Genomic DNA, 26,873 nt, shown 5'->3' with positions numbered 1-26,873 from the left:
ACCACCAGTCTAATACAATAAGCATAAGGTTATAGCAGCAAAGATCCTGGAATTCAAAAAGAGAACATTAATTAAATGAAGAAAAAGAGAACAAACACACAAAAGCATTACAGTAGGTCAGGCTCCAAATACAATGAAAGAATATATATATATATATATATATATATATATATATATATATATATATATATATATATATATATATATATATATATATATATATATATATATAATAAAAGTAAACTTAAAGGGGTTGTCCCGCGAAAGCAAGTGGGGTTCAGCACTTCTGTATGGCCATATAAATGCACTTTGTAATATACATCGTGCATTAAATATTGGCCATACAGAAGTTATATATTTACCCCTCCGGTGTTGGCGCAGAAGACCTGTGCGGCACGAGCATGCCGGAGCGGCCCCTTTAGCGGGACAGAAGAAGCAGACAGCGCAAGCGCGTCTAATCCAGGCAGAAGAAGGGTTCGGTCCGCGCCATGGAGACGGGGACGCCAACACCGGAGGGGGTAAGTATATAACTTCTGTATGGCCAATATTTAATGCACGATGTATATTACAAAGTGCATTAATATGGCCATACAGAAGTGCTTAACCCCACTTGCTATCACGGGACAACCCCTTTAATACAGGACCACAACAAGGACTAGAAAGTGGCAGTAACAGGACATAGCTACAAGAAGGGAGCAAAACTGATTCATTCAGGCCAGAGGGAACAATAGTATTAAGAGTGAAGATCCATTTGGATTCCCTCTGTACCAGCAAACATTTCCAGCGGCCACTCTTAGAATTAATGATAACCAGATCAATACTACAGACTTTCAAGAGGCTACTGTCACATTCATGAAGCTGACGAGGTAAGGTTTTAGGTTGAGAAAGACCATACACTGAAGATACACCCTCAATATCCAAAATGTGTTCATGTCTATGAAGCTTCCTAGAGGTGAGACCAACATATTTTAGCTCACAAGCACAAGAAATCAAATAAACTACACCTAAAGTAGTGCACATAATGAAACGAGTAATAGAAAGCTTTTTCACGCCAGGTGAATCAGTGAATGATTGAGTAGTCTCCACATTTGGGCATGCCACACATTTGCCACAAGATCAACAGCCCTATCATGGGCCCTCAGAGCCAAATGCCCTGGGTAAAGGCCCATTTAGACCCAACGATTGTCGCTCAAAATTCGCTCAAAGATGTCTCTTGAGTGAGAATTGTTGGGTCTAAACGTGCGGCCATCATGCAGTTTTTGTTAACGATTTGCTCATCATTGTCTTTCAGCTAACAAGGAGAAATGTAAAGCCCTACATCTGAGCAAGAAAAATGAAGAAAGCACATACACAATGGGAGGAATTGAGCTAAGAAGCAGCACATGTGAAAAAGACTTGGGTATACTAATAGATCATAGACTGAACATGAGTCAACAATGTGATGCAGCATCCAAAAAGGCAAACACAATTCTGGGATGTATTAAGAGAAGCATAGAGTCTAGACCATGTGAGGTCATTATCCCCCTGGAAGTCCTTTCCAACTCTTTTTTTTTTTTCAAAATCAATTTTTATTAAAGATTTTAGATGTTACAGGGGGTATAAACATGAAACAGATCACATTTCACTTGTATGAGGAAATGTACTCAGTACCATTCTCTTCAATAAATCGGGGCACATTTCAATTTGACAAAATAAGAGAGAATGAGCCGGGGGGTGGGGTGGCGGGTGAACATACAGAAGTAATAGGGAAGAGGGGGGAGGGGGGAAAGTCCCTTCCAACTCTACCATTCTATAAAGTCCCTATTTCGGATTGCAAAAAGCCCCAAACAAAGAGCGCAGGAGGATTTTTTGTCTTCTACTAACTCTACCATTCTATGATTCTATGAAAAACAATGATGGGTCTTATCAGGACCACACACTGAGTTCTCAGCGGGACACCACTGATACTATTGTTTCAACTTGTATCCCGCTCGGAGAACACAGCAGAAGTATGCAGAAGACAGCGCTCCAGTTCCACCGCGTAGAAGTACGCTAAAAGTCACACCCATGCATCTTTAGTGAGGGGTGCAAATTCTAAAAGTCAATTATTGTTAGCAAAGTGTCTGTGGATTGACCCCTACCCCTTTCCTCCTCCAGAGTGCTCCAAATCCAGGAGTGGTACCTGACAGATAATGTGGACTGTAGGACCGGTTTCATCCAGTGTATCCTCCCTGATCTTTGCTCTACCTGCACTGGGAAGAATTGTACCTGAAGTACTGTAAATAATTGTTTTGCAAAAGTTACTTCAAGTGAAGTTATACCGGGCCCTAACCGTTCCTGGGGACCCAAGGTATTATACACCAGTGTCTGTGTTCATTCTCCGTCAAGTAACATACCGGTGTGGGAACAGTGGTGTCACCCATGACAAATACTATCCCCATCATCCTGTTTATTGACATTCCCTATCCTAGGTGTGTCGAAGGTGGCCTGCAATCCTGCTCTGGCCTTGGCTACATGCCATCCCTCAGGGAAGAGAGCCCGGTAAGTGCTGCCGTGACAAGTCAACACTTAACCCTTCCAGCTCTCCACGGTTGTCAAGTGCCCAGAGTTCCCCTCTGGGGTGCTGCAGATCAATATGTGGATGTAACATTAATTGGGGGAATCTTGTTGCTCTTTCATAGAGGATAAAGAATAATTTTTATATATTTTCGTAAAGGCAAAAAGCGAGCAAAAAGATGTAATTTTTTTATTGCTAAAAAGCAAGCAAAAAGTGAGGAAAAGGAAAATATTAAACCCAAACTTAGAAGTGCAACTTGGGGTGCAGTAATTGGTGTATCGATGAGATTAACCCTTTCCTATCCAATTATGGATTCAGGGTTTTCTAAAAGACTTACTCTTCTTCCTGTTATACAATGGTGCCATCTGCTGGCTAAAGCCAGTGTGTGTGGGCCAGAGAGGCTCCGACAGCGAAGTGGCTGGCAATAGACGGTAAGAATACCCTGCCAGATGTCTTCTGACATTGGAACTGTAGAAGCTTCAATCAGAATGTAGGAAGACATCAGACAGTGGATTGGAAAGAGTTAATTATCTTCAAATCAATATGAGTCTTATTGCTGGAATAGTTATCACCTGCATTTAGACTCGGGACGTCGATATGGTGCAAATTTCCTCTTGGAAAATCTCAAATTATAGCCCCCCTCCTTGCTCATGGAGGAAATAAATTAGGTGCCCACAGAAGATATTGAAGATACTGAAGAGTTGGAGGTTGAATGATTCAATTCCTTATGATTATACTTCCATGGTCATTTCAAAAATCAGACATATCACATTGAAATTTCTTCATTTTAATAGTGTTAATCTGCTGATCCCATTCCTTAAGCATAACATCAAGATCTCCTTTTCACACTTCCATCTCACATGGACTTAATAGTGAGTGTAAACAAGTGCTGGCTGTGGAAATCTCCAAATCAAGTTGTTCCATGTTAAGGCTGCATTCAGACGAACATATATTGGCTCGGTTTTCACGCCGAGCCGATATACGTCCTCCTCATGTGCAGAGGGGGGGGGGGGGGGAGGATAGAAGAGCCAGGAGCAGGAACTGAGCTCCCGCCCCCTCTCTGCCTCCTCTCCACCCCTCTGCACTATTTGCAATGGGGCTAAGTTCCGAGAATTTGCCCCGCCCCCGGCCCGCCTCTCCCCATTGCAAATAGTGCAGAGGGGTGGAGAGGAGGCAGAGAGGGGGCGGGAGCTCAGTTCCTGCTCCTGGCTCTTCCATCCCCCCCCCTCCGCACACGAGGACAACGTATTTCGGCTCGGTTTGAAAACTGAGCCGATATACTTTCATCTGAATGCAGCCTAAGGGCGCGGTCACACGAGCGTAGGCGTATTTACGTTCGCACGTGCACAGCGTTTAATCGCCGGAAAGAACGTTTTTCGGCGATCATGACCAGAGCTAGAAAGCGTATTATCGTTTGTTCCTACTTTTCAAACGATCTTTTCGGCCAATGAATATACGTTGGCACGTATTTCGGTCGCGTATGTTCTGTTTTCTGCGGGTTGTCGTTTTTACGCGCCGTAAAATCGCCCATGTGAACGAATACATTGGAAACCAATGCCTCAGATGGTCATGTTTATACGATTGGGCGCAAAAACGCGCCGTTTATGCGCTCGTGAGACCGCGCCCTCAGAGAGCTAGAATTAATTCTTTGGTCTACATCAATTTTGCTGACAACAAGATAACATGTGATTGCTATGTATTTTGGTGTGCTAAATCCAAAAATCGCATCCATTTCCTCCAGTCACGTCTGGGTTTTCCCGCAAAACACTGTTTACTAATAAACTGTTACAGTAAAAACGTAATGTGTGCTAAATTATAATTTATTATTGTACTGGTATGTATGTGGTCTCTGGAATGTAGATGGGATGTCCTTCAAGATCACATGCTACACAGAGACTAAAATGTGTTGGCTAGAAAGAGGTTCCTGCCCACAAAAGGTGCAGTAACCAATCAAATTATACTATATAAGATGTTCCAACCCCTTTTGTTCAGCATACTATAAAACTGGCTGAATTGATATAAATGCTCTTTTTGGAACTGCACATGCTGTTGTGTGTGTCATAAACTGAAACGGTTCATTCATTATTCAAATAATCTGGCCAACAGAATATACATTGTAAAGGGCTAGCTTCTGCACCAGCAGTAACATTATTCATATATATATGCATATATATATATATATATATATATATATATATATATGTATATATATATATATATATATACATACATAAATATATATATATATATATATATATACATAAATATATATATATATGTTTTTGTTAAATATGTCATCCAACTTGGTTCGAGGCTAAAGGAGAAGAACCCCTTTGCTCCCAGTACCACATTTATGAATCGTAACAGCAAGAAAAATCTTCCGAAATATTTCCATATGGACGAGGAGCTTGAATACTGTATTGACGTCAAAGGACCTATTGGGTCAATGGGTTGTGATAGTTGTCTACCTGTAGAATGGAGGCTTTTTGTTGAAAGTTGAAAGAGAAGTCTAAAGTGTATGCTGCTTCACAATGGCAATATATTAGCTTCTATTCCTATTGCTCACTCGGTAAATATGAAAGAAACTTATGAATCAATGAGAACTAGAGATGAGCAAGCGTAGTCGGTTCGGGTGTTTTTGGACTCAAGCACTGCTTTTTCCAAGTAACTGACTACTCGGACGAAAAGATTCGGGGGTTGCAGAGGGGAGTGGGGGGGAAGAGAGAGCTCCCCCCTGTTCCCCACTGCTACCCCCCGCTCTACCACGCCGCCCCCCGAAACTTTTGGTCCGAGTAGTCAGTTACTTGGAAAAAGCGGTGCTCGAGTCCAAAAACACCCTAACCGAGTACGTTCGCTCATCTCTAATGAAAACCATTCTCCAAAAAATCAAATTAAATGATCATCACTGGATTTTATGTGGCCACCTAAAAGTTATATCCATTCTTCTAGGATTTCCTCGATTCTTGTGCCTTTGGGATAGCTGAACAAAGGCAGAACATTATATAAGGACAGAATGGCCAGCTAGAGAGAATTTTAAGATTGGTGAAAAGAAAATCAAGAATGAACCACTTGTTAATCCTCATAAAGTGTTGCTCCCCCCACTGCATATACAATTGGGACTTATGAAAGAGTTCGTTAGGGCTTTGGATTGAGATGGTGAGTGCATTAGGTACTGGTGAGTGCCATCTGCTCCTTCAAACACAAAGTTAAAAGCTGGCATATTTGATGGCCAACAAATAAAGCTTCTAATCAAAGACAGAGAATTCCTTAATACCATGAAAACCACAGGAAAGGATGCTTGGTCTGCTTTTTCTGATGTGGTTACAGATTGCCTTGGCAACTTTAGGGCCAAAAATTATAACCGTATAGTTCAACATTTGCTGATTGCTTTTCAAAGACTGGGTGCAAACATGAGTGTCAAATTGCATTTTCCTCATAGCCACCTGAACTACTTCTCCTTAAATCTTGGATCTATGAGTGAGGAACAAGGAGAACACTTTCACTAAGGCTTCTTTCCCACGAGCGTATATCGGCCGGCACTTTCACGGCTGGCCAATATACGCTACCATCCGGGGCATAGAAGCTCGTGAATGGGCGCACAAATCTACCATGTGTTCACACGGTATGGGCCCCGGCGCATATACTCTGAGGTCACCATGCTGTTGCCCTTTTCCCCTCGTTCCCCCTCACAGGCTCACCTCTGCTCTCCTCCCCACTCGTTCTTTGTAATGGGAGTGGGCGGGGTGTAGCTAAGCGCCGCCCTGTCTCGCCTCCTCCCATTGCTGGCTGCAGAAAAGGGGAGGGGCCAGCAAAGAGCCAGCAGGGAGGAGAGCAGATGTGAGCCTGCAAACGCGGAGGAGAGCAGAGGGAGGGAGTTTAGCAGCCATGCTGCTAAACTCCCTCCCGACTCTGGCCGCTGTCATGGGCTGCCATACTTTATGCAGGTCAAGCAATTGTTCCTTCTCCATAGAGAATCATCGCTGTTGGCAGCACATCCCTTGTTCACACGGGGAGATGTGCTGCCAACAACTATCATTTTTTAATATTTTTGGCAGCACAAAAGATGCAATAAACAAGTGTTTACTCGGTCGACTGGGTGCAGCGTTACACAACCCAATGATCAGGCTAACATAAGTTTATGCCTGATTATCGGCCTCTGTAAAAGGAACTTACGTTAATAGGTGCAATGAACAGACCTATCCCTTCTCCCCCAAGTCCTGGTAACCATGGTATAATTTCTCACTAGGTTTCACTGAAGATAAAACGATTTTCCTAGGAATAGTGTGTGCAATCACCTGGGCCGTGTGCCATAACCGCAGCTCCCATGGCGGTACCCTTTAAATAAATACCAACTGAAATATTTTTTTCTTTGATCTTTTGCAAAATCGCATTATTCTTTGTTGTATAGATCTCTGTTTCTACAACTACTTCTCTATTGCAACATTAAAAATGTGACATATTACATGATCCCCTGCAATGTTATCTAGATAGAGCCAGCTGAGTACGAGAATGTTGGAAACTTTCCAAGTATTTCTTTCTTTTATATTTCTCTCTTCTTCTTTCTTTCTTAATGTCCTGTTTCCCAGCTGACAGGATCCCATCAATAGGTGTTTCCACATTACCGTACTGGCCCTGCCCATGGGGTGTACCTATGTCCAATCACGGTACCCAGCCAGGCCTATAAATTGTAGGGTCAGTGGGCAGCTTTTACATCGGGACGAGGAAGGTAAGAGATGCTTAGTATCTTCTACAGTAAATACAGTAACTCATAAACTATTGGCTATGCTTTCATATATTGTTTTTTTCCAGGTGTCCCAAAATGAATTGGTTACTTATTTGTCCTGTATTTCTGCTACTAAGTGAACTGGCACAGACAACCTCCAGTCAAGGTAAATGTTTTCTAATTGCCATCGTGATACGATATAAATAGAGATGAGCGAGCACCAAAATGCTCGGGTGCTCGTTACTCGGGACGAAATTATCGCGATGCTCGAGGGTTTGTTTCGAATAACGTCAATGGGCGACCCGAGCATTTTTGTATTTCGCCGATGCTCGCTAAGGTTTCCATGTGTGAAAATCTGGGCAATTCAAGAAAGTGATGGGAACGACACAGCAACGGATAGGGCAGGCGAGGGGCTACATGTTGGGCTGCATCTCAAGTTCACAGGTCCCACTATTGAGCCACAATACCGGCAAGAGTGGCCCCCCCCCCCTCCCAACAACTTTTACTTCTGAAAAGCCCTCATTAGCATGGCATACCTTAGCTAAGCACCACACTACCTCCAACAAAGCACAATCACTGCCTGCATGACACTCCGCTGCCACTTCTCCTGGGTTACATGCTGCCCAACCCCCCCCCCCCCCCCGCACGACGCAGTGTCCACAGCGCACACCAAACTGTCCCTGCGCAGCCTTCAGCTGCCCTCATGCCACACCACCCTCATGTCTATTTATAAGTGCGTCTGCCATGAGGAGGAACTGCAGGCACACACTGCAGAGGGTTGGCACGGCTAGACAGCGACCCTCTTTAAAAATGGTGGGGCGATAGCCCACAATGCTGTACAGAAGCAATGAGAAATATAATCCTGTGCCACCGCCATCAGGAGCTGCACACGTGGGCATAGCAATGGGGAACCTATGTGCCACACACTATTCATTCTGTCAAGGTGTCTGCATGCCCCAGTCAGACTGGTAATATGTACCTTAACAGTAACTGCGTTGGTGGTAATGTGGTGGTGACTGCGGACCTAGTAGCGCGGTTTTATTTTGTTGGTTTTCGGAATGTGGCCAGGATTAAGTGGGCCGTGGAGGGGGATGTTTTTGAGGCACTACGTGTCCTCTCCACGTGTCCGTGGTTATATGCACCTTAACAGTAACCGCGTTGGTGGTAATGTGGTGGTGACTGCGGACCTAGTAGCGCGGTTTTATTTTGTTGGTTTTCGGAATGTGGCCAGGATTAAGTGGGCCGTGGCGGGGGATGTTTTTGAGGCACTACGTGTCCTCTCCACGTGTCCGTGGTTATATGCACCTTAACAGTAACCGCGTTGGTGGGAAATGGCCTCGCCGCCATCATGTCTTTGGGAAGCCTCTGTTTCCACACCCCAGAGACATACCATTAGCAGCGGTATAGGCAGAGCCCATAATTCGCAACATTTCAGCCGTAGCAATAGGACAGGCCCCACTAACATATCACTAGCAGCATTATAGGGGGAGCACAGTATTAGTTCCATTTCAGTAATAGTAGCACTCAAGACAGGCCCCAGTAACAATTCCGAAGCAGCAGTATAGGAGGAGCATAGTCTTAGTTCCATTTAAGTAATAGTAGCAGGCTACACAGGCCACAGGAACAATTCCGAAGCAGCAGTATAGTGTGAGCGCAGTCTTCGTTCCATTTCAGTAATAGTAGCACTCAAGACAGGCCCCAGTAACAATTCCGAAGCAGCAGTATAGTGGGAGCGCAGTCTTCGTTTCATTTCAGTAATAGTAGCACTCAAGACAGGCCCCAGTAACAATTCCGAAGCAGCAGTATAGGAGGAGCATAGTCTAAGTTCCATTTAAGTAATAGTAGCAGCCTACACAGGCCCCAGGAACAATTCCGAAGCAGCAGTATAGGAGGAGCACAGTCTAAGTTCCATTTAAGTAATAGTAGCAGCCTACACAGGCCCCAGGAACAATTCCGAAGCAGCAGTATAGTGGGAGCGCAGTCTTAGTTCCATTTCAGTAGCTGCAGTATAGCCAAGGCCCAAGTTACATTTATGTAGCTAAAGTGTAGGCCAACCCCACACACCTTTCTGTACCATGAGTGCAGGCGAAGAACATAGAAATTGCTATGATTACACTGTAGGTGAGGGCCCAAAAAAATTGGTGTACCAACAGTACTAATGCACCTCAGTAAAAATTGGCCATGCCCAACCAAGATGGCAGGTGAAACCCATTAATCGCTTTGGTTAATGTGGCTTAAGTGGTAACTAGGCCTGGAGGCAGCCCTGTTTAACGAAAAATTGTTTCAAGTTAAAGTTCCAACGCTTTTAAGAGCATTGAAACGTATAAAAATGTTTTAGAAAAATTATATGAGTGAGCCTTGTGGCCCTAAAAAAAATTGCCCGTTCGGCGTGATTACGTGAGGTTTCAGGAGGAGGAGCAGGAGGAGGAGGAGGAATATTATACACAGATTGATGAAGCAGAAATGTCCCCGTTTTGGATGGTGAGAGAGAACGATGCTTCCATCCGCGGGTGCAGCCTACGTATTGCTTAAGTATCGCTGCTGTCCGCTGGTGGAGAAGAGAAGTCTGGGGAAATCCAGGCTTTGTTCATCTTGATGAGTGTTAGCCTGTCGGCACTGTCGGTTGACAGGCGGGTACGCTTATCTGTGATGATTCCCCCAGCCGCACTAAACACCCTCTCCGACAAGACGCTAGCCGCAGGACAAGCAAGCACCTCCAGGGCATACAGCGAGAGTTCAGGCCACGTGTCCAGCTTCGACACCCAGTAGTTGTAGGGGGCAGAGGCGTCACGGAGGACGGTCGTGCGATCGGCTACGTACTCCCTCACCATCCTTTTACAGTGCTCCCGCCGACTCAGCCTTGACTGGGGAGCGGTGACACAGTCTTGGTGGGGAGCCATAAAGCTGTCCAGGCCCTTAAAGACTGTTGCACTGCCTGGGCTGTACATGCTGCTCGATCTCCGCACCTCCCCTGCTACCTGGCCCTCGGAACTGGGCCTTCTGCCACTAGCGCTGTCGGATGGGAATTTTACCATCAGCTTGTCCGCCAGGGTCCTGTGGTATAGCAACACTCTCAAACCCCTTTCCTCTTTGGGAATGAGAGTGGGAAGGTTCTCCTTATAGCGTGGGTCGAGCAGTGTGTACACCCAGTAATCCGTAGTGGCCAGAATGCATGTAACGCGAGGGTCACGAGAAAGGCATCCTAACATGAAGTCAGCCATGTGTGCCAGGGTACCTGTACGCAACACATGGCTGTCTTCACTAGGAAGATCACTTTCAGGATCCTCCTCCTCCTCCTCAGGCCATACACGCTGAAAGGATGACAGGCAAGCAGCAGGGGCACCGTCAGCAGTGGGCCAAGCTGTCTCTTCCCCCTCCTCCTCATCCTCCTCATGCTCCTCCTCCTCCTCCTCCTGAATGCGCTGAGATATAGACAGGAGGGTGATCTGACTATCCAGCGACATACTGTCTTCCCCCGCCTCCGTTTCCGAGCGCAAAGCATCTGCCTTTATGCTTTGCAGGGAACTTCTCAAGATGCATAGCAGAGGAATGGTGACGCTAATGATTGCAGCATCGCCGCTCACCACCTGGGTAGACTGCTCAAAGTTTCCAAGGACCTGGCAGATGTCTGCCAACCAGGCCCACTCTTCAGAAAATAATTGAGGAGGCTGACTCCCACTGCGCCGCCCAGGTTGGAGTTGGTATTCCACTATAGCTCTACGCTGCTCATAGAGCCTGGCCAACATGTGGAGCGTAGAGTTCCACCGTATGGGCACGTCGCACAGCAGTCGGTGCACTGGCAGATTAAAGCGATGTTGCAGGGTGCACAGGGTGGCAGCGTCCGTGTGGGACTTGCGGAAATGTGCGCAGTGCCGGCGCACCTTTACGAGCAGGTCTGACAAGCGTGGGTAGCTTTTCAGAAAGCGCTGAACCACCAAATTAAAGACGTGGGCCAGGCATGGCACGTGCGTGAGGCTGCCGAGCTGCAGAGCCGCCACCAGGTTGTCACACACGACCATGCCCGGTTGGAGGCTCAGCGGCGCAAGCCAGTAGTCGGTCTGCTGTGTCAGACCCTGCAGCAGTTCGTGGGCCGTGGGCCTCTTATCTCCTAAGCTGAGTAGTTTCAGCACGGCCTGCTGACGCTTGCCCACCGCTGTGCTGCCACGCCGCGCGACACCGACTGCTGGCGACGTGCTGCTGCTGCTGCTGACACATCTTGATTGCGAGACAGAGGTTGCGGAGGAGGAGGAGGAGGGTGCTTTAGTGGAGGAAGCATACACCGCCGCAGATACCAGCACCGAGCTGGGGCCCGCAATTCTGGGGGTGGGTAGGACGTGAGCGGTCCCAGGCTCTGACTCTGTCCCAGCCTCCACTAAATTCACCCAATGTGCCGTCAGGGAGATATAGTGGCCCTGCCCGCCTGTGCTTGTCCACGTGTCCGTTGTTAAGTGGACCTTGGCAGTAACCGCATTTGTGAGGGCGCGTACAATGTTGCGGGAGACGTGGTCGTGCAGGGCTGGGACGGCACATCGGGAAAAGTAGTGGCGACTGGGAACTGAGTAGCGCGGGACCGCCGCCTCCATCATACTTTTGAAGGCCTACTTTTCCACAACTCTATACGGCAGCATCTCAAGGCTAATAAATTTGGCTATGTGGACGGTTAACGCTTGAGCGTGCGGGTGCGTGGTGGCGTACTTGCGCTTGCGCTCCAACAGTTGCGCTAGCGACGGCTGGCAGTGCGCTGACAGACACTGGTGGATGGGGCCGAGGACAGCGGAGGTGAGGGTGTGGGTGCAGGCTATGAGACGGTAGTGCCTGTGTCCTGAGAGGGGGGTTGTATCTCAGTGGCAGGTTGGGGCACAGGGGGAGAGGCAGCGGTGCAAACCGGAGGCGGTGAACGGCCTTCGTCCCACCTTGTGGGGTGCTTGGCCGTCATATGTCTGCGCATGCTGGTGGTGGTGAGGCTGTTGGTGGTGGCTCCCCGGCTGATCTTGGCGCGACAAAGGTTGCACACCACTGTTCGTCGGTCCTCAGGCGTCTCTGTGAAAAACTGCCAGACCTTAGAGCACCTTGGCCTCTGCAGGGTGGCATGGCGCGAGGGTGCGCTTTGGGAAACAGTTGGTGGATTATTCGGTCTGGCCCTGCCTCTACCCCTGGCCACCGCACTGCCTCTTGCAACCTGCCCTGCTGCTGCCCTTGCCTCCCCCTCTGAAGACCTGTCCTGAGTAGGCGTTGCAAACCAGGTGGGGTCAGTCACCTCATCGTCCTGCTGCTCTCCCTCCGAATCCTCTGTGCGCTCCTCCCTCAGACTTACTGCCCTCACTACTACCTGACTGCAAGACAACTGTGTCTCATCGTCATCGTCCTCCTCACCCACAGAAAGTTCTTGAGACAGTTGGCGGAAGTCCCCAGCCTCATCCCCCGGACCCCGGGAACTTTGCAATGGTTGTGAATCAGTGACGATAAACTCCTCTGGTGGGAGAGGAACCACTGCTGCCCAATCTGAGCAGGGGCCCGAGAACAGTTCCTGGGAGTCTTCCCGCTGCTGAGCATGTGTCATTGTAGTGGAGTGAGGAGGCTGGGAGGAAGGAGGAGCAGCAGACAGAGGATTCGGATTTGCAGCAGTGGACGGCGCAGAACTGTGGGTGGACGATAGGTTGCTCGAAGCACTTTCTGCCATCCACGACAGGACCTGCTCACACTGCTCATTTTCTAATAAAGGTCTCCCGCGTGGACCCATGAATTGTGCGAAGAATGTCGGGACGCCAGAAACGTGCCTCTCTCCTAATCGCGCAGCAGTCGGCTGCGACACACCTGGATCAGGAGCTCGGCCTGTGCCCACACCCTCACTTGGGCCTACGCGTCCTCGGCCGCGTCCACGTCCTCTAGGCCTACCCCTACCCCTCAGCATGCTGTATTACCAGTGATTTGATTTCACAGGCAGGAAATAAATTGGCGCAAGCCTGCAGGCCAAATATACTTTTTTCCCTTTTTTTTTTTAAAAGGAAAGGCCCACTGCGTCTATTCAATGAATAATAAGTTTAATAACTGTGTTGTGCCCCTGCAAATGTGTCACAGAACTTTAGTGTTGCAGAGTTATTAACTATGGCAGAGCAAGGAATTTCACAGGCAGGAAAGAAAGTGGCGCAAGCCTGCTGTAAAACGTAGCTGGCTGCGTCTGATTATTTTTACGTTCTCCACGCAGCACACACATACCCAGAGCCCTTAGGAGTGTCAGAGGCAGGCCAAATATACTTTTTTCCCTTTTTTTTCAAAGGAAAGGCCCACTGCGTCTATTCAATGAATAATAACTGTCTTGTGCCCCTGCAAATGTGTCACAGAACTTTAGTGTTGCAGAGTTATTAACTATGGCAGAGCAGGTATTTCCCAGGCAGGAAAGAAATTGGCGCAAGCCTGCAGTCAACCGTAGCTGGCTGCGTCTGATTATTTTTACGTTCTCCACGCAGCACACACGTACCCAGAGCCCTTAGGAGTGTCAGAGGCAGGCCAAATATACTTTTTTCCCTTTTTTTTCAAAGGAAAGGCCCACTGCGTCTATTCAATGACTAATAACTGTGTTGTGCCCCTGCAAATGTGTCACAGAACTTTAGTGTTGCAGAGTTATTAACTATGGCAGAGCAGGTATTTCCCAGGCAGGAAAGAAATTGGCGCAAGCCTGCAGTAAACCGTAGCTGGCTGCGTCTGATTATTTTTACGTTCTCTACGCAGCACACACGTACCCAGAGCCCTTAGGAGTGTCAGAGGCAGGCCAAATATACTTTTTTCCCTTTTTTTTCAAAGGAAAGGCCCACTGCGTCTATTCAATGAATATTAACTGTGTTGTGCCCCTGCAAATGTGTCACAGAACTTTAGTGTTGCAGAGTTATTAACTATGGCAGAGCAGGTATTTCCCAGGCAGGAAAGAAATTGGCGCAAGCCTGCAGTCAACCGTAGCTGGCTGCGTCTGATTATTTTTACGTTCTCCACGCAGCACACACGTACCCAGAGCCCTGAGGAGTGTCAGAGGCAGGCCAAATATACTTTTTCCCCTTTTTTTTAAAAGGAAAGGCCCACTGCGAATATTCAATGAATAATAACTGTGTTGTGGCCCTGCCTACACAATTCTGTCCCTGTAGTGTCAATGCTGGGTGCAATGCTCTGCACAGCCGATTTTGAGAGAAAAAAAAAAATGCAACACAGCTAACAGCAGCCTGCACAGTACTCCACACGGTTAAATGTGGCCCTAGAAAGGACCGTTGGGGTTCTTGAAGCCTACACTCACTCGTAACACTCTCCCTGCCTAACCACCACTTCTGTCCCTAATGCAGGGTGCAATGATCTGCACAGCCGATTTTGAGAAAAAAAAAAATATATCCACTGCTAACAGCAGCCTGCACACAGGTAGATGTGGCCCTAAGAAGGACCGTTGGGGTTCTTGAAGCCTACACTCACTACAAACACTCTCCCTACAGCAACTCCAACACAACTGGACTTTCCCTCAGCTAACTCACAAGGCATCTGAGGCGAGCCGCGGGAGGGGCCGATTTTTATACTTGGTGACATCTGATCTCCCCAGCCACTCACAGCAGGGGGGTGGTATAGGGCTGGAACATCACAGGAGGAAGTTGTAATGCCTTCCCTGTCTTTCAATTGGCCAGAAAAGCGCGCTAACGTCTCAGAGATGAAAGTGAAAGTAACCCGAACATCGTGTGGTACTCGTTACGAGTAACGAGCATCCCGAACACCCTAATATTCGCCCGAGCATCGAGCTCGGACGAGTACGTTCGCTCATCTCTAGATATAAAGCTATATAAATGTATTTTTTTTTACAATTTGCTCCTTTACTTAAATGTTCCTTAACAGTAAGGGCAGTGGGGTCAGGAGTTGGCACATAGGTTCCAATGAAGCATCAAGAGACTTACCATATTTTTCGCTCTATAAGACGCACCGGACGATAAGACGTATCCACGATTTAGAGGTGGAAAATAGGAAAATAAATATTTTAAACTCAACCAGGGACAGTGCAGGGATATAACCGGGTGATGGAGCAGAAGGAGCAGCAGAGCTCAGGAACACTAGAGGGCCGAGGAAGAGAAGAAGCCGAAGAGTGGAGGCGGGGAAGCTGCAGCAGTTCCCGCCGGTGCTCACTACCAATCAGCGGTACGTAAGGGATGGCAATGCAGAGGTGAAAGAACTAGTAATTGATTGTGCGGTTTCTTGCACAATCGCTCGTTTGTTTGTGCGACCGCAAACCAGTTTGCATGATTGCGTGTTAAACTTGCGTTTGCGCGTTAAACTTGCGATCGCGCCGGCAACCTTGAATTTAAGTACGTACGCTCTATAAGACATACTGACTTTTCCCCCCCACCTTGGGGGGAAGAAAAATGCATCTTATAGGGTGAAAAATACAGTAAATGTTCCATAACAGGATTCTAAATAACGCTAATAAATAGTACAGTAGAATCCGTCAGATAGGTCATCAATATCAGAGTGGGGGGGAGTCTGACTTGCGGCACCTCTGTCGATCAGCTGTGGTGTTCAGGGTGAGAGTCAGGGTTGCCAACTATCAAGAAAGTCTTGGACAGTCTGTAAAAATAGGGCACTTTTTTCCAATGTCTGTGGAAGAAAAAATGTATCAGTGATTTTTTGGAGGCAGTTGATAGTTGGGCTGTTTATTTTTACTGTGATTATTGTCATTTTACAGTTTATGATAAATGCTGGTAAAGAGTTCGTATCAGTTTCTGACTTATAACCATATATCACTTTAAACTTTATCCTTCATTGTGGTTTTCCAATAGGTCCGTAAAAAATGTCTGTCTATGATTTTTGGATAAATTAGCCAGAAGAAAGAAAGGCTGAGGCTTCCAGCCCTGGCAAGTGCTGCAGCCTCTTCATTGCATACTAGACACAGTGCCGTACTTTTTGCAGTGGCTATGCCTGGTATTACAGCTCACTTGAAGGCGACTGAGCAGCACATAGGCCATGTGATGGGTGAACACTTACATCACAGACCAGGGAGCACAATGTGAAAAGGCATGTAACCCATCAAAAATTGTCATATTTGTCTACAATCTGTGACAAATATGACAATCTTTATTAGACAATAAGACAAGAGAGAAAAAAATCAGCAAATATAATTGAACACTTTAAAATATTTAAAGGGCGAGTACACACTTTGGTGCACATCACAATCCACAGCATGATGTGCACTGCAGATTTTGCTCTGGATCCACAGAAAAAAACGTGTTAAAGTCTGCAGCATTTGGTGTGGATTTTGATGTAGATCTGTAGCAGATTTCACCCTTTTAATTAACAAAAAATGGCCATGTCATCTGCAGATTCTCATAAAAATCCACATCAAAATCGGTACCAGTGGGGCAAATTTTCATGTGGAATTTGATGTGGATTTTAGTGCGGACTTTCTGCTGCAGAAAATTTGTACTAAACCCATTACATTTGAATGCACCCTATGGTGTGTTCACATGTCCGTGTTTCACAGGTGTCCAAACACATGTGCCTGCAAAACATAGGACATGCGTGCACCATAGGCCCAGGGTGCGCGTCAATATTGCCTGTGGGGAGTCCCCTCATCACTGAACGCTGTGGCAGAGGATCGCAAAGCTCTCCCATTGATTTCAATGGGGCTGCTGCTGCCGGCGGTCCCACTGAAAGCAATAGGATGCTGGCACCCCCGCAGTGATTTTCAGGGGAGGACTTTAAATATAAGCCCTTCACTGAAAATCATTCCAATCTGGTGTAAAAAATAAAAAAATATATATACTCCCCTCTCCGCTGCTGACGGGGCTCAGGTCCGTCTAGTCGCTTGGGTCTTGTCACTGTAAGGGCTTTTACCCACCAGCGGTTTTTTTAACACTGCGATATTGCAGCGTTTTTTTTTCCAATTAGACGTTCTAATGTTAAAATCGCACAAAAATTGCAAAAGCACAACTTACAATTTTTGTGCGATTTTAACATTAGAAAGTCCCATTGAAAAAAACGCTGTGATATTGCAGCGTTAAAAAAATGCTAGTGGGTAAAAGTTTTAATGAGGTCCTTTTAGCAGGCAGCGTTTGGCCATTTAATGAATTCAATGAATAGCCAAACGCTGCCTGTGATTGGCTGAGCGCTGTGACCAATCACAGGCAATACTCAGCTATCATTCAATGAATGGCTGAGTGCTGCCTGTGACTGGCTGAGTGCTCAGCCAATCAGATGCAGCCCTTCCAGTAGGCGGGGATTTTAACCCTCTCCAATCCACTGTCTGACGTCTGAAGACATTATGATTTAAGGCTGTACAGCTCCGATGTTGGAAGACGTCCGTCGGGGTTCTCTTACTATATATTGCCAGCCTCTCTGCTGTCGGAGCCTAACCAACGTGTCACCTCATGCAGTACTGGCTTTAGCCAGCAGATAGCACCATTGTATAATGGCAGAAAAAGAGTAAGCCCCCTAGGAAAACCAGGATACAAATTGGATTGGAAAGGGTTACATCCCCACCTGCTGAAAGAACTTCATTACAGTGACAAGACCCAAGCCGGTAAACGCGCCTGACCTCCGGAAGCAGCGGAGAGGTGAGTATATATTGCTTTCAATGGGGCGGCAAGTAGCATCTTGCCACCCCATTGAAAATTAGAAGGATCAGACCTTCAACAATAATAGAAATAGACATAGCCATACATATAACCAAATATAAAGGGAGAGGAAAATTCTCCTTACTATTGTGCAGTTAGGTAATAAGGCATCAAATCAGGTGACCAACATTTCTCCACAGACATTAGATTGGCATCAAGTTTGCATGGAGGATAGCTGAGGATGTTTGGGCAATGTCACCATTTACATACTACGGCCTTCTGACGTTTGTCAATCTACAGCACGGCCTTTCTGTTATCAGTATTAGACAGATCCTGGCCCCGGCTGCTCCGCTGTCTACGTCACTCGGTAGCAGTTCACTAGGCCTCTGTCACTTCTGGGTCATCTCCCGGCTATTAGGCGCCTTTACAGTCAGGGACTACGGACTTCGGTACTTCTCTCTCCACAGGTGTCACCCGCTCCGCGGTCTGTCTCACAATGTCTCTTCAGCCCGCCGCAGCTCTCCATCGGCCCCTCACTTCAGCGCTGTATCACAGCAACCCACTACTCTCCACTCACCACTGACTCTCTCCTCCGACTAGCTGACTAAAACTCGACTATTCTTTCCAACCGCCCTCTCTAAACCTAACTGCCACTTCCTCTTTTGTCATCCTACGTGGGCTCTGGTGCTGCTTAGCAACACACTAACCAATCATGGCCTGCCTCTCAACTGTAACCCCCTGTCAGAGAGCCAATCATATTGTTCAACTCTCTAGAGAGACTGTCCAATTAGATCCCAGACTGCCCAGACTCTCTCTCTCTCTCTCTCTCTCTCTCTCTCTCTCTAGAGAGATCGCAGTATTGTGGCGACTAGCTAATATCCAGAGTAACCACCCTGTTTCACATGGGCAGCAGCTAGACAGACACGGAGTGACTCAATAAGCTGCTGGTAGGCCGTCTCATGGATCTGGAGCCATGCTGACTGCAGTGTATCCCACAGTTACACAAGAGTGTGTGTGGGAGGATCCATAGAGGAAACACAACATTCCCACAGATGCTCAATTGGGTTCAAGTCTGGGAAATTAGGGGGGCAGCAAAGTACTAGGAAATCTTCCAACCACAGTTGTACATTTCTAGCCGTGTGACATGTTGTATTGTCTTGATGGAAGATCCTACTGTCCCAGGGAAGACAACCGCATGGGTGCCGGTGATCTGCAAGGATGGATTCATAATCAATTATGTTCAGAGTGTCTACCTCATGGATGAGCGGCCCAGAGAATGACACGAAAAAATTCTCCAGACCATAAGGCCGCCCGCACACGGGCGGATTTGCATTGCAAAATCCGAAGCAGGCGTCCGCCTCCGGATTCTGCAGCAAATCCAGCCAATAGCATGCTATGACAATACGCAATTTCCTGCCAACGAGCGGAAATCGATTGCGATTTTCCACTTGCAGGGGAGCAACCGGAGCAACCGGAGCATGCTATGCACTGAGGGCTTCCATTGAAGTCAATGGAAGCTGTCCATCCCGGGGCCATTTAGACACATCATTGCAGAATGGTCATTTCAGGATGTTCGCAGGAGCCGCGTCATTGCCATAGCGACAGTGCGGCGTCATCTGTACTGAGCATGTGTGCCCGCACGCTGGCCAACACATCCACTGCACAGAAAGAAGAAGCCGGACAGGTACACTGGGGCCGACCGGCCAGGCACCGGGGTGAACTCCACTGCGGGATCCTGCATGCAGGGTCCGACCCGGCCATGTGCTGGCGGCCTAACTCTGCCGCCACCAGCTTGTGTTCTTCCAACAATGGCTACAGGGTGTTTGTTCTCTGATGTTCCGCATCTGACATGCCAATGTTCATCCATTTGATAAAGCAGAAAATGTCACTCATAAGATGGTTCCATCACATTTTGATGGACCTTTGTTAGCATAGGTGTGGTGAACTTACATCTGCTTAAGAGCCCCATACATAGTAGGGTTCATTGAACTATTGTTTTGGACACACATCTGGTAGCCCCATGGTTCCTTTTTATGGTGAGTTGCTCTACTCTAGTTGGTCGTCCCTCACACACCTTTGTAACCAACGTTCACCTCATCAATGGCATGTGGTGCTCCACAGTTTCCATGCTGATTATTCTCAATGGTGCCGATTGTCGTCTACTCGTGACATACTTTCATCACAGCAGCAGGCGAACAGTTCACAAACTGCGCTGTTTGAGAAATACTGTCACCCTTGGCCAAAAAGCCAGTAATCATCCCTTTTTGCAACTCTCATAAATTGCCCCTTTAACCCCTGACAGCAACTATTAATATCTGAGCAGACAGCTATTGCATACCTTATATACCCACCAAGCCAACCCACCTCACTTCCTTCATAGACTTCGCGCTGCCAGTGCCCAGAGTAGGAGGTGGTTATGATAATGTGACTCAATTATGTATATAAATATTAGTGCTCAGGCACACTTCAACTTCAAGGATAATACAAAAATACACAGCATACCTGCAGAAGGGATTCCAGAGCTTCCTATATTAATCAGCTGTGTACAGATTTTCCTGCTAATATGTAAGGGGCCTCTAAGAGCAGCATTGCTGCATCCTTCAGGTGGGACTTATGCAAGTACCTGCCCGCTTGTCTGTAAAGATTCGGGTGCTGGCGGGGGACAGCGGTGAGTTGCGGGAGTGAGCAGGGGGGATAGAGTAAGAGAGAGATCTCCCCCCTGTTCCTGCCCGCTCTCCCCCGCCGCTCCCCGCCTCTCGCCGGCACCCAAATCTTTTGAGACGGGCGGGCAGGTACTCGCATAAGGCACTACTCGCTCGAGTTGTTTGCCTTAGCGAGTACGCTCGCTCATCTCTAGTCACCACCAAGGTTCGCAACCTAGATTTTTCTTTTTCCTTGACAACTTACCCAAAAATCACAGGCAGCCAACATTTCTTAATGACACAATGAAAAACCATTAATAATGATAAAGATTCTAACTAACACATGTTTATAAGTCAGATACTCATTACATGCAAGTTGTAAAACAGCAATAATTACAGTCATAATAACCTTCTCAAGTATCAACAGCCTCTAAAAATGTACAGAAAGACGTATTTCATGGACACTAAAAAAGTTTCCCATTTTTATGGACTGTCCAGGAATTTCTGTACAGTTGGCAGCCCTGGTCACCACATATAGGACCATTGGACAACATATGTACAAACAAATGTGTGTTCCTATATGAACAACTCTACTTACCCCTTATGGATCATCATTATTTTATCATCCTAGTATAGTTGTTGCCACGGTTCTGGGATGGCTGCCTTGCTTACAGTCTGGTGCTGGTTTTGGAGATGTTCCTACATTTTCTGGCTCACATAAGATGTTTGATTTAGACAAAATGTAATTCCTGGAGTCTTGCAGGTTAATAACTAAATAGTTGTTTGACAACTCATCCTTAAAGCCCCATTTAGGTCCGATTATCACTCACAATTAGCCCAAAAGCCGTCTTTTGAGCGATATCGTTGTGTCTAACTGCACTGACATCGCACAGTTTTCGTTAAGCCATCGCTCATCGTTGTCTTTCAGCATGTTGAAAGACAACGATGAGTCTTATCAGGGATTAACAGCAGGACGCAACTGATACTATTGTTTCAGCTGTATCCCGCTCCCTGTTGAATAGCTAAGCGCTGCCTGTAATTGGTTGAGTGCTCAGCCAATCTGCACAGCCCTTTCAGGAGGCAGGGATTTTTAAATCCCCACCTGCTGAAAAAGCTTGACAGCCGTGCAGGGGAGCCAGCCAGAAGACGCACCTGAACAGCAGAGAGGTGAATATATAATTTTTTTTCCCCTGGCTAGGGATGATTTTCAAGGAAGAGCTAATATTTTAAGCCCTTCCCAAAAATCATGCTACGGGGCTTGCCTACAATCTACTGCTTTCAATGGGGCCAGCAGCAGCACCGACCCCATTGAAAGCAATGTTATACCATGCTAGACTTCTGCTACAGCTGTGACAGCTGTGGCAGAAGTCCGCGATATACTCCCTATGCTTTCAGTGGGGTTGGCGCTGCTGCTGGCCCTATTGAAAGCATTTTGCGATATTGCTGTGAGTGTTTTCACTTCCTCTTGCAGCGCAAGAAAAAAAACGCTAGTGGGTGTCCACCCTTACTCATACATTAGTTTTTACCAAGTTATTATGACAACTTTCCAGGCATACAGTAAATAGTTTTTAGGTTGGGTTCATTGTTTCTCCTACATAAATGAGTTTTCAAGTATTGTAAACCTGAGAATGCATGTAAGGATGTGTTTCATTCAGTATGTGTTGTAAATCCGCATGCTCTTTATTTTTTCAGGTGGAAAAAACATCCTGGATGACGCTGAAATTCTGAAATATGTCAAAGAAGCCAAGAATCGGGTGGATGCCACATACTTAAAGACTAGGACGAAGTAAGATTGATACACACTGGGGAAAAAATGTATCACAATATTAATATCATTGTATGAAGTGTCAAAGCCCACCCCATTCAGTGCTAAGTCATTGTCCTAGTGTTCTGCTATCTATGCCCAGACCACGTCCATGTGCAGTTTTTTTTTTCTCCAGATAACCTATCTTAGGGCTCCTGTCCACGTGCAAATTTTCATTGTGTTCCTCGCGGCAATAATTTGTCCGCAGGGAACGTTCTCCATAGCAACGCCCCCCTGTCCATGAGCGGAGAATCATAGCAATTCTCCGCTAGCGGCCGGCAAATCACAGCATGCTGCGAATTGCCGTGATTTTCGCGGTGAGCCAATCTGTCAGATTGGCTCACTGCGGAGATTCAGCTGCTGGCTCCTGCTCCCAGGCGTAATGGCATGCCCTTAGTCAGTATAGGTGAGTGATAGTGAAATTTATTTCAAAGCAACCCTCCAGTTTTGGCAATCCAAGATGGCAGCATGCTATTCTGACTACCTGATACACACAATACATTAGATCTCTGTCTTCTCTATCTTTGTCTGTTTAGCGCACCTCATCACCCATCATAATGATGGGGTGCGCTAAAACATGCTGTCGGACGCAGGGACTTGAGTCTGAAAACCGAAAGTTAAATTGCGGCAAAGCACCGTGTTTGAAATCGCGGCGCTTTGCCGCATTCCTGTGTGAGAGCGGCTTTACTCTTACAGTGATCAAAAAGTTAATCATCCTAAACAGATTTATTCACTTCAGAGTATGAATGAGTATTTATGGCGACCTCCATTCAATGGTCCAAGGATATCAATTTGTACCATCCTTGTGCCTCTTTTGTACCCTTCCTCCTCATTCTCTTCTGAACCAAGTCCCCAAGTCTCAGACGATTTGATATATCAAATCATCCGAGACTTGGATCAGAAGAATGACAAGGAAAGGTACAAAAGAGGCACAAGGATGGTACAAATTGATATCCTTGGATATATATATATATATATATATATATATATATATATATATATATATATATATATATTATAGACAATTTTGTGCAAAATTGTTGCAAGCACAATTTCAACATATTTTTGTATTTTCAGTTTAAATGTACGATCAAAGAGGGAAGCTGCAAGACTTTCAGATATAATGGAATTCTTTAAGCAAGCTGTAGGAGCTACTAGAAATATGGTCCGATCAGCCGATTACTTGGATGCTACTCGGGAGATTATTCTTGAAAACCTGAAAAAAATATACCCATATGCCAAAAATGTGACAGGTAATAAACATGGAATTACAACAGGGCGACATCGAGTGACATTGACTGCATGCTCACCTATTAACATTTTATTCCAGAATATTCTTGTCTTTGCCTTGTGTGACTGTGAATGCTTCTGGGTCAATAATGGAGCTGTTTATGAATAAAGTAAAGATAGTCAGTAATCTCGGTAACAATTCAGATTACTCGGTAACCTCTTAAGAACATGGCCATTTTTGTTTCTTTCTCACGACTTCAAAATATTAGAACTTTTATTTTTTGATTGATTTAGACGTAAGAGGAATTGTTTTTTGTGGAATGAGTTTTTTTTTTCATTTATACCATTTAGTGTATCATACACTGAAAGATTTTCAAAAATGGTTAGGTGGGGTGAAATGGGAAAAGGCACAATTACACCATCTTTTGTGTGTTTTGAGGGCTTATTCACAGGGGCGTAAATCGGCCAGATTTTCACGCCCAGCCGATATATGCAGCCCCTCTGATGCATTGGCTTACAATGCATCAGTGCACAGGGGCGTATTTCCATGGCTTAAAAGCACACGACCGGTCGCTTCCTATGGAAGCCTATGCTAGCTGCCTGAGAAGGGAGGTGGGAGGGAGTTTAACCTGCTAAACGCCCTCCCCCTTCTCTTCTTCTCTCTTCCCTATGGCCATGTAAATATGCCCTTACGGTGTACATGGTGCAGTAAAAATATTTTAGGGTATACACAACTTTTTGATTGCTTTTTATTACATTTTTATTTGGATGTGGGCTGACCAAAGAAAACAGCTCTCGTATTAGGATTTTTTAAAATTTTTGACAGCATTCCCCATGCAAGATATTTAAGGCAATTCTTTAATAGACTGGACTTCTGTAGACGTAGTGATACCAAATATGGCTTTCTGATACTAAAACTAGGAAAATGGGAAGTTTAAAACCTGTAATTTTTTTGTGGTAATAGTTTAAAAAATATATTTTTCTTTATTTTTGTGCCTCATAGGGGACTTAAACTTGCAGTTTTCTGATTTCATGTACATTATACTGAAAAACTACAGTATTGCTGTATATTATACTTTTTCCAGCATCCTGCTCACAGGCAGGGATTAATACGAAGAAATCCAAAGCAGACCTAAGGGCCTTCACAAAGCCTCAGACTCTCGTGGCAATTGAACAGCATGCCACAATCTCGTCATTAGTATGCAATCCAGAGAACAAAGGGAGCCTTTTCGCTCTATAAAGCTATTTAAATGCTATAGTCGTGCTGACCGTGGCATATAAAGTGTTATTGGCATTATATGGTGCAGCAGCTTCCTTTCTCTCCAGTAGCACCGACCCATTCTCACTGAAGTCACTGACAAACTGCAGCTCTGAGCTCCACTACAGTAGGTCCCTTCTTTGCACTTCGCAGCTCTCTCTCAACTCACCTTGGCACCTCTTTCACCCTGCACTCTCTCTGTTCCAGAAAACGTACTGCATTTCAGGTCCTGTTGAGGCACAGTTCAAATCACGTCCCGCCCCTCTTCAAATAGGTGACCCAAACTCCACTAATCAGAAAATTTAGCCCAGTGTTTCCCAACTCCAGTCCTCATGGCCCCCCAACAGGTCACATTTTAGGGTATTCTGTAGTAAGAACACCTGTGGCAATGCCTGAGGAACCAACCGTAATTACATCACCTGTGCAACACTGAGGAAATCCTGAAAACATGACCTGTTAGGGGTCTTCGAGGACTGGAGTTTGGAAACACTGATCTATCCAATAAGGCCAAATCTTTCTCCATATTTGAGACACCAACAGGAATATCAACCCTATTGCACACTTTTCTGTCATCAGCAGACAAACATTATTAAACCTTCTTCTATGTTACCTGAAAGACATATTAAAAAGAAAAGGATCTTGAAAACTATGGAGGATTGATAGAGAAAGTCTGTAGAAGTGTTAATTATACAAGGATAATGCTTATTTGCCAAAACTTTTAATTTATTACCACTCTCTTACCTTTCCATGTGGCAAGGCCTTTTATTGTTTATGCTAATGTAACCAAGAGCGTTTTATATGTATACATGGGAGATACAAAAATCACAGAAAGATAGAGCATGCTTGTTCTCCTAACATTGCATCAGTGAAAACATCGCAGATGGGAATGGAACCTTTGTAAAGGCCCATTTAGACACAACGATTATCGCTCAAAATTCACTCAAAAGCTGTCTTTTGAGTGATAATCGTTGTCTAAATGTGCCCATCTTTCACCTTTTGGCCGAATGACGGTTTTCCGTTCTGCTTGAAAACCGTCATTCAGCAGAACAGCTGATAAGCAGGACCGCAGGCTGTGCTCTGCCAGCGGGGAGCTGATTACAGCTGATAACATTGTTACAGTTGTTCTCAGCTTCCAGTCCCTCCAGCAGAACAGCTGATAAGCAGGACCCCATGCTGTGTCTGCTGTTCATGGTGCTGAATTCTCCATGGGAGCTAAACAATGGAGCTAATTACAGAGCTCAGACGTCTTGCTGAGTTCTGTAACAGCTCTCAGAAGCTCATTTGCATGCAAATGAAGCTAATAAAGTACTAATAGCAATTAGTGCCTATTAGTACTTTATGCAAAACGATTGCTGATCTTTCAATCTTTTGTAAATGTGTTTGTAAATGGGCCTTTAATCATTGGTTTCCTAATCTGCTATTTTACTGACTAAAGCATCAGGCGAAAATCGGGCGATTCTTGCCCCACTGGCCTACTTTTGTAGACACTGTTGGAAAGCCTCTCTGTAGTTCCCATAGTTTTTAGCACTTGTGTGAATGTAGACAGCGTGAGGCACAGGGTGGGCCAAAGAAAATGAGCCCGGCACCACACTTATATGATAGCTGCCTAAAAGAATATCTTTGTTTCTCATAGCAACCAATCATAGAGTAGATTTCATTTTATTTAAGAGGTAAAAGAAATGAAAGCTGTGCTGTAATTAGTTTGCTATGGGCAGTAGATTGATTGTCTTTTAGACAGCTTTTATTAGAGTGTGGTGTAGGACTACTTTTCCCTGGCCCACCCTGTAGATGCTATGGTGATGATGCAGTTACATAATGCATCATGCATCCACATAAGGGCAGAGTTGTTTTTTGATAACAAACGGCATCACATCAGCCTAAGATGTATATATATTAAACTAGTAATTATTAGGAAATTATAGTACCAGTGTTTCTGGTGGCGCCACACAGCTTTGCTACATGCACGTAACACACGCAGCTGTGGTACATGGGCATGTGATAGACACACACAGCTGTGCTACATGCCATGCGCCTGACAGACACAGCTCTGCTGCATGACATGCTCATCACAGACACAGCTTTGGTACATGACATGCACCTGAGAGACAT

At 45.9% G+C, this 26,873-nt stretch overlaps 1 protein-coding gene across 1 annotated transcript in view; it reads left to right on the top strand.

The window, feature by feature from the left end:
* The first annotated feature begins 488 nt into the window (after window positions 1–488).
* Window positions 489–26,873, top strand: part of LOC136626489 (myeloperoxidase-like) — a 57,712-nt gene continuing 31,327 nt past the window's right edge. Inside the window, exons 1-5 of the mRNA XM_066601548.1 lie at window positions 489–518; window positions 772–866; window positions 7,346–7,425; window positions 22,165–22,258; window positions 23,354–23,529. Coding sequence (XP_066457645.1) covers window positions 489–518; window positions 772–866; window positions 7,346–7,425; window positions 22,165–22,258; window positions 23,354–23,529 — 475 coding nt within the window. The remainder of the gene's footprint in view (window positions 519–771; window positions 867–7,345; window positions 7,426–22,164; window positions 22,259–23,353; window positions 23,530–26,873) is intronic.

The sequence above is a fragment of the Eleutherodactylus coqui genome, chromosome 4 (assembly GCF_035609145.1).
Source record: "Eleutherodactylus coqui strain aEleCoq1 chromosome 4, aEleCoq1.hap1, whole genome shotgun sequence".
Classification (NCBI taxonomy): domain Eukaryota; kingdom Metazoa; phylum Chordata; class Amphibia; order Anura; family Eleutherodactylidae; genus Eleutherodactylus; species Eleutherodactylus coqui.
The sequence above is the reverse complement of the archived record's forward strand: the minus strand, read 5'-3'. Positions and strand labels throughout refer to the sequence as shown.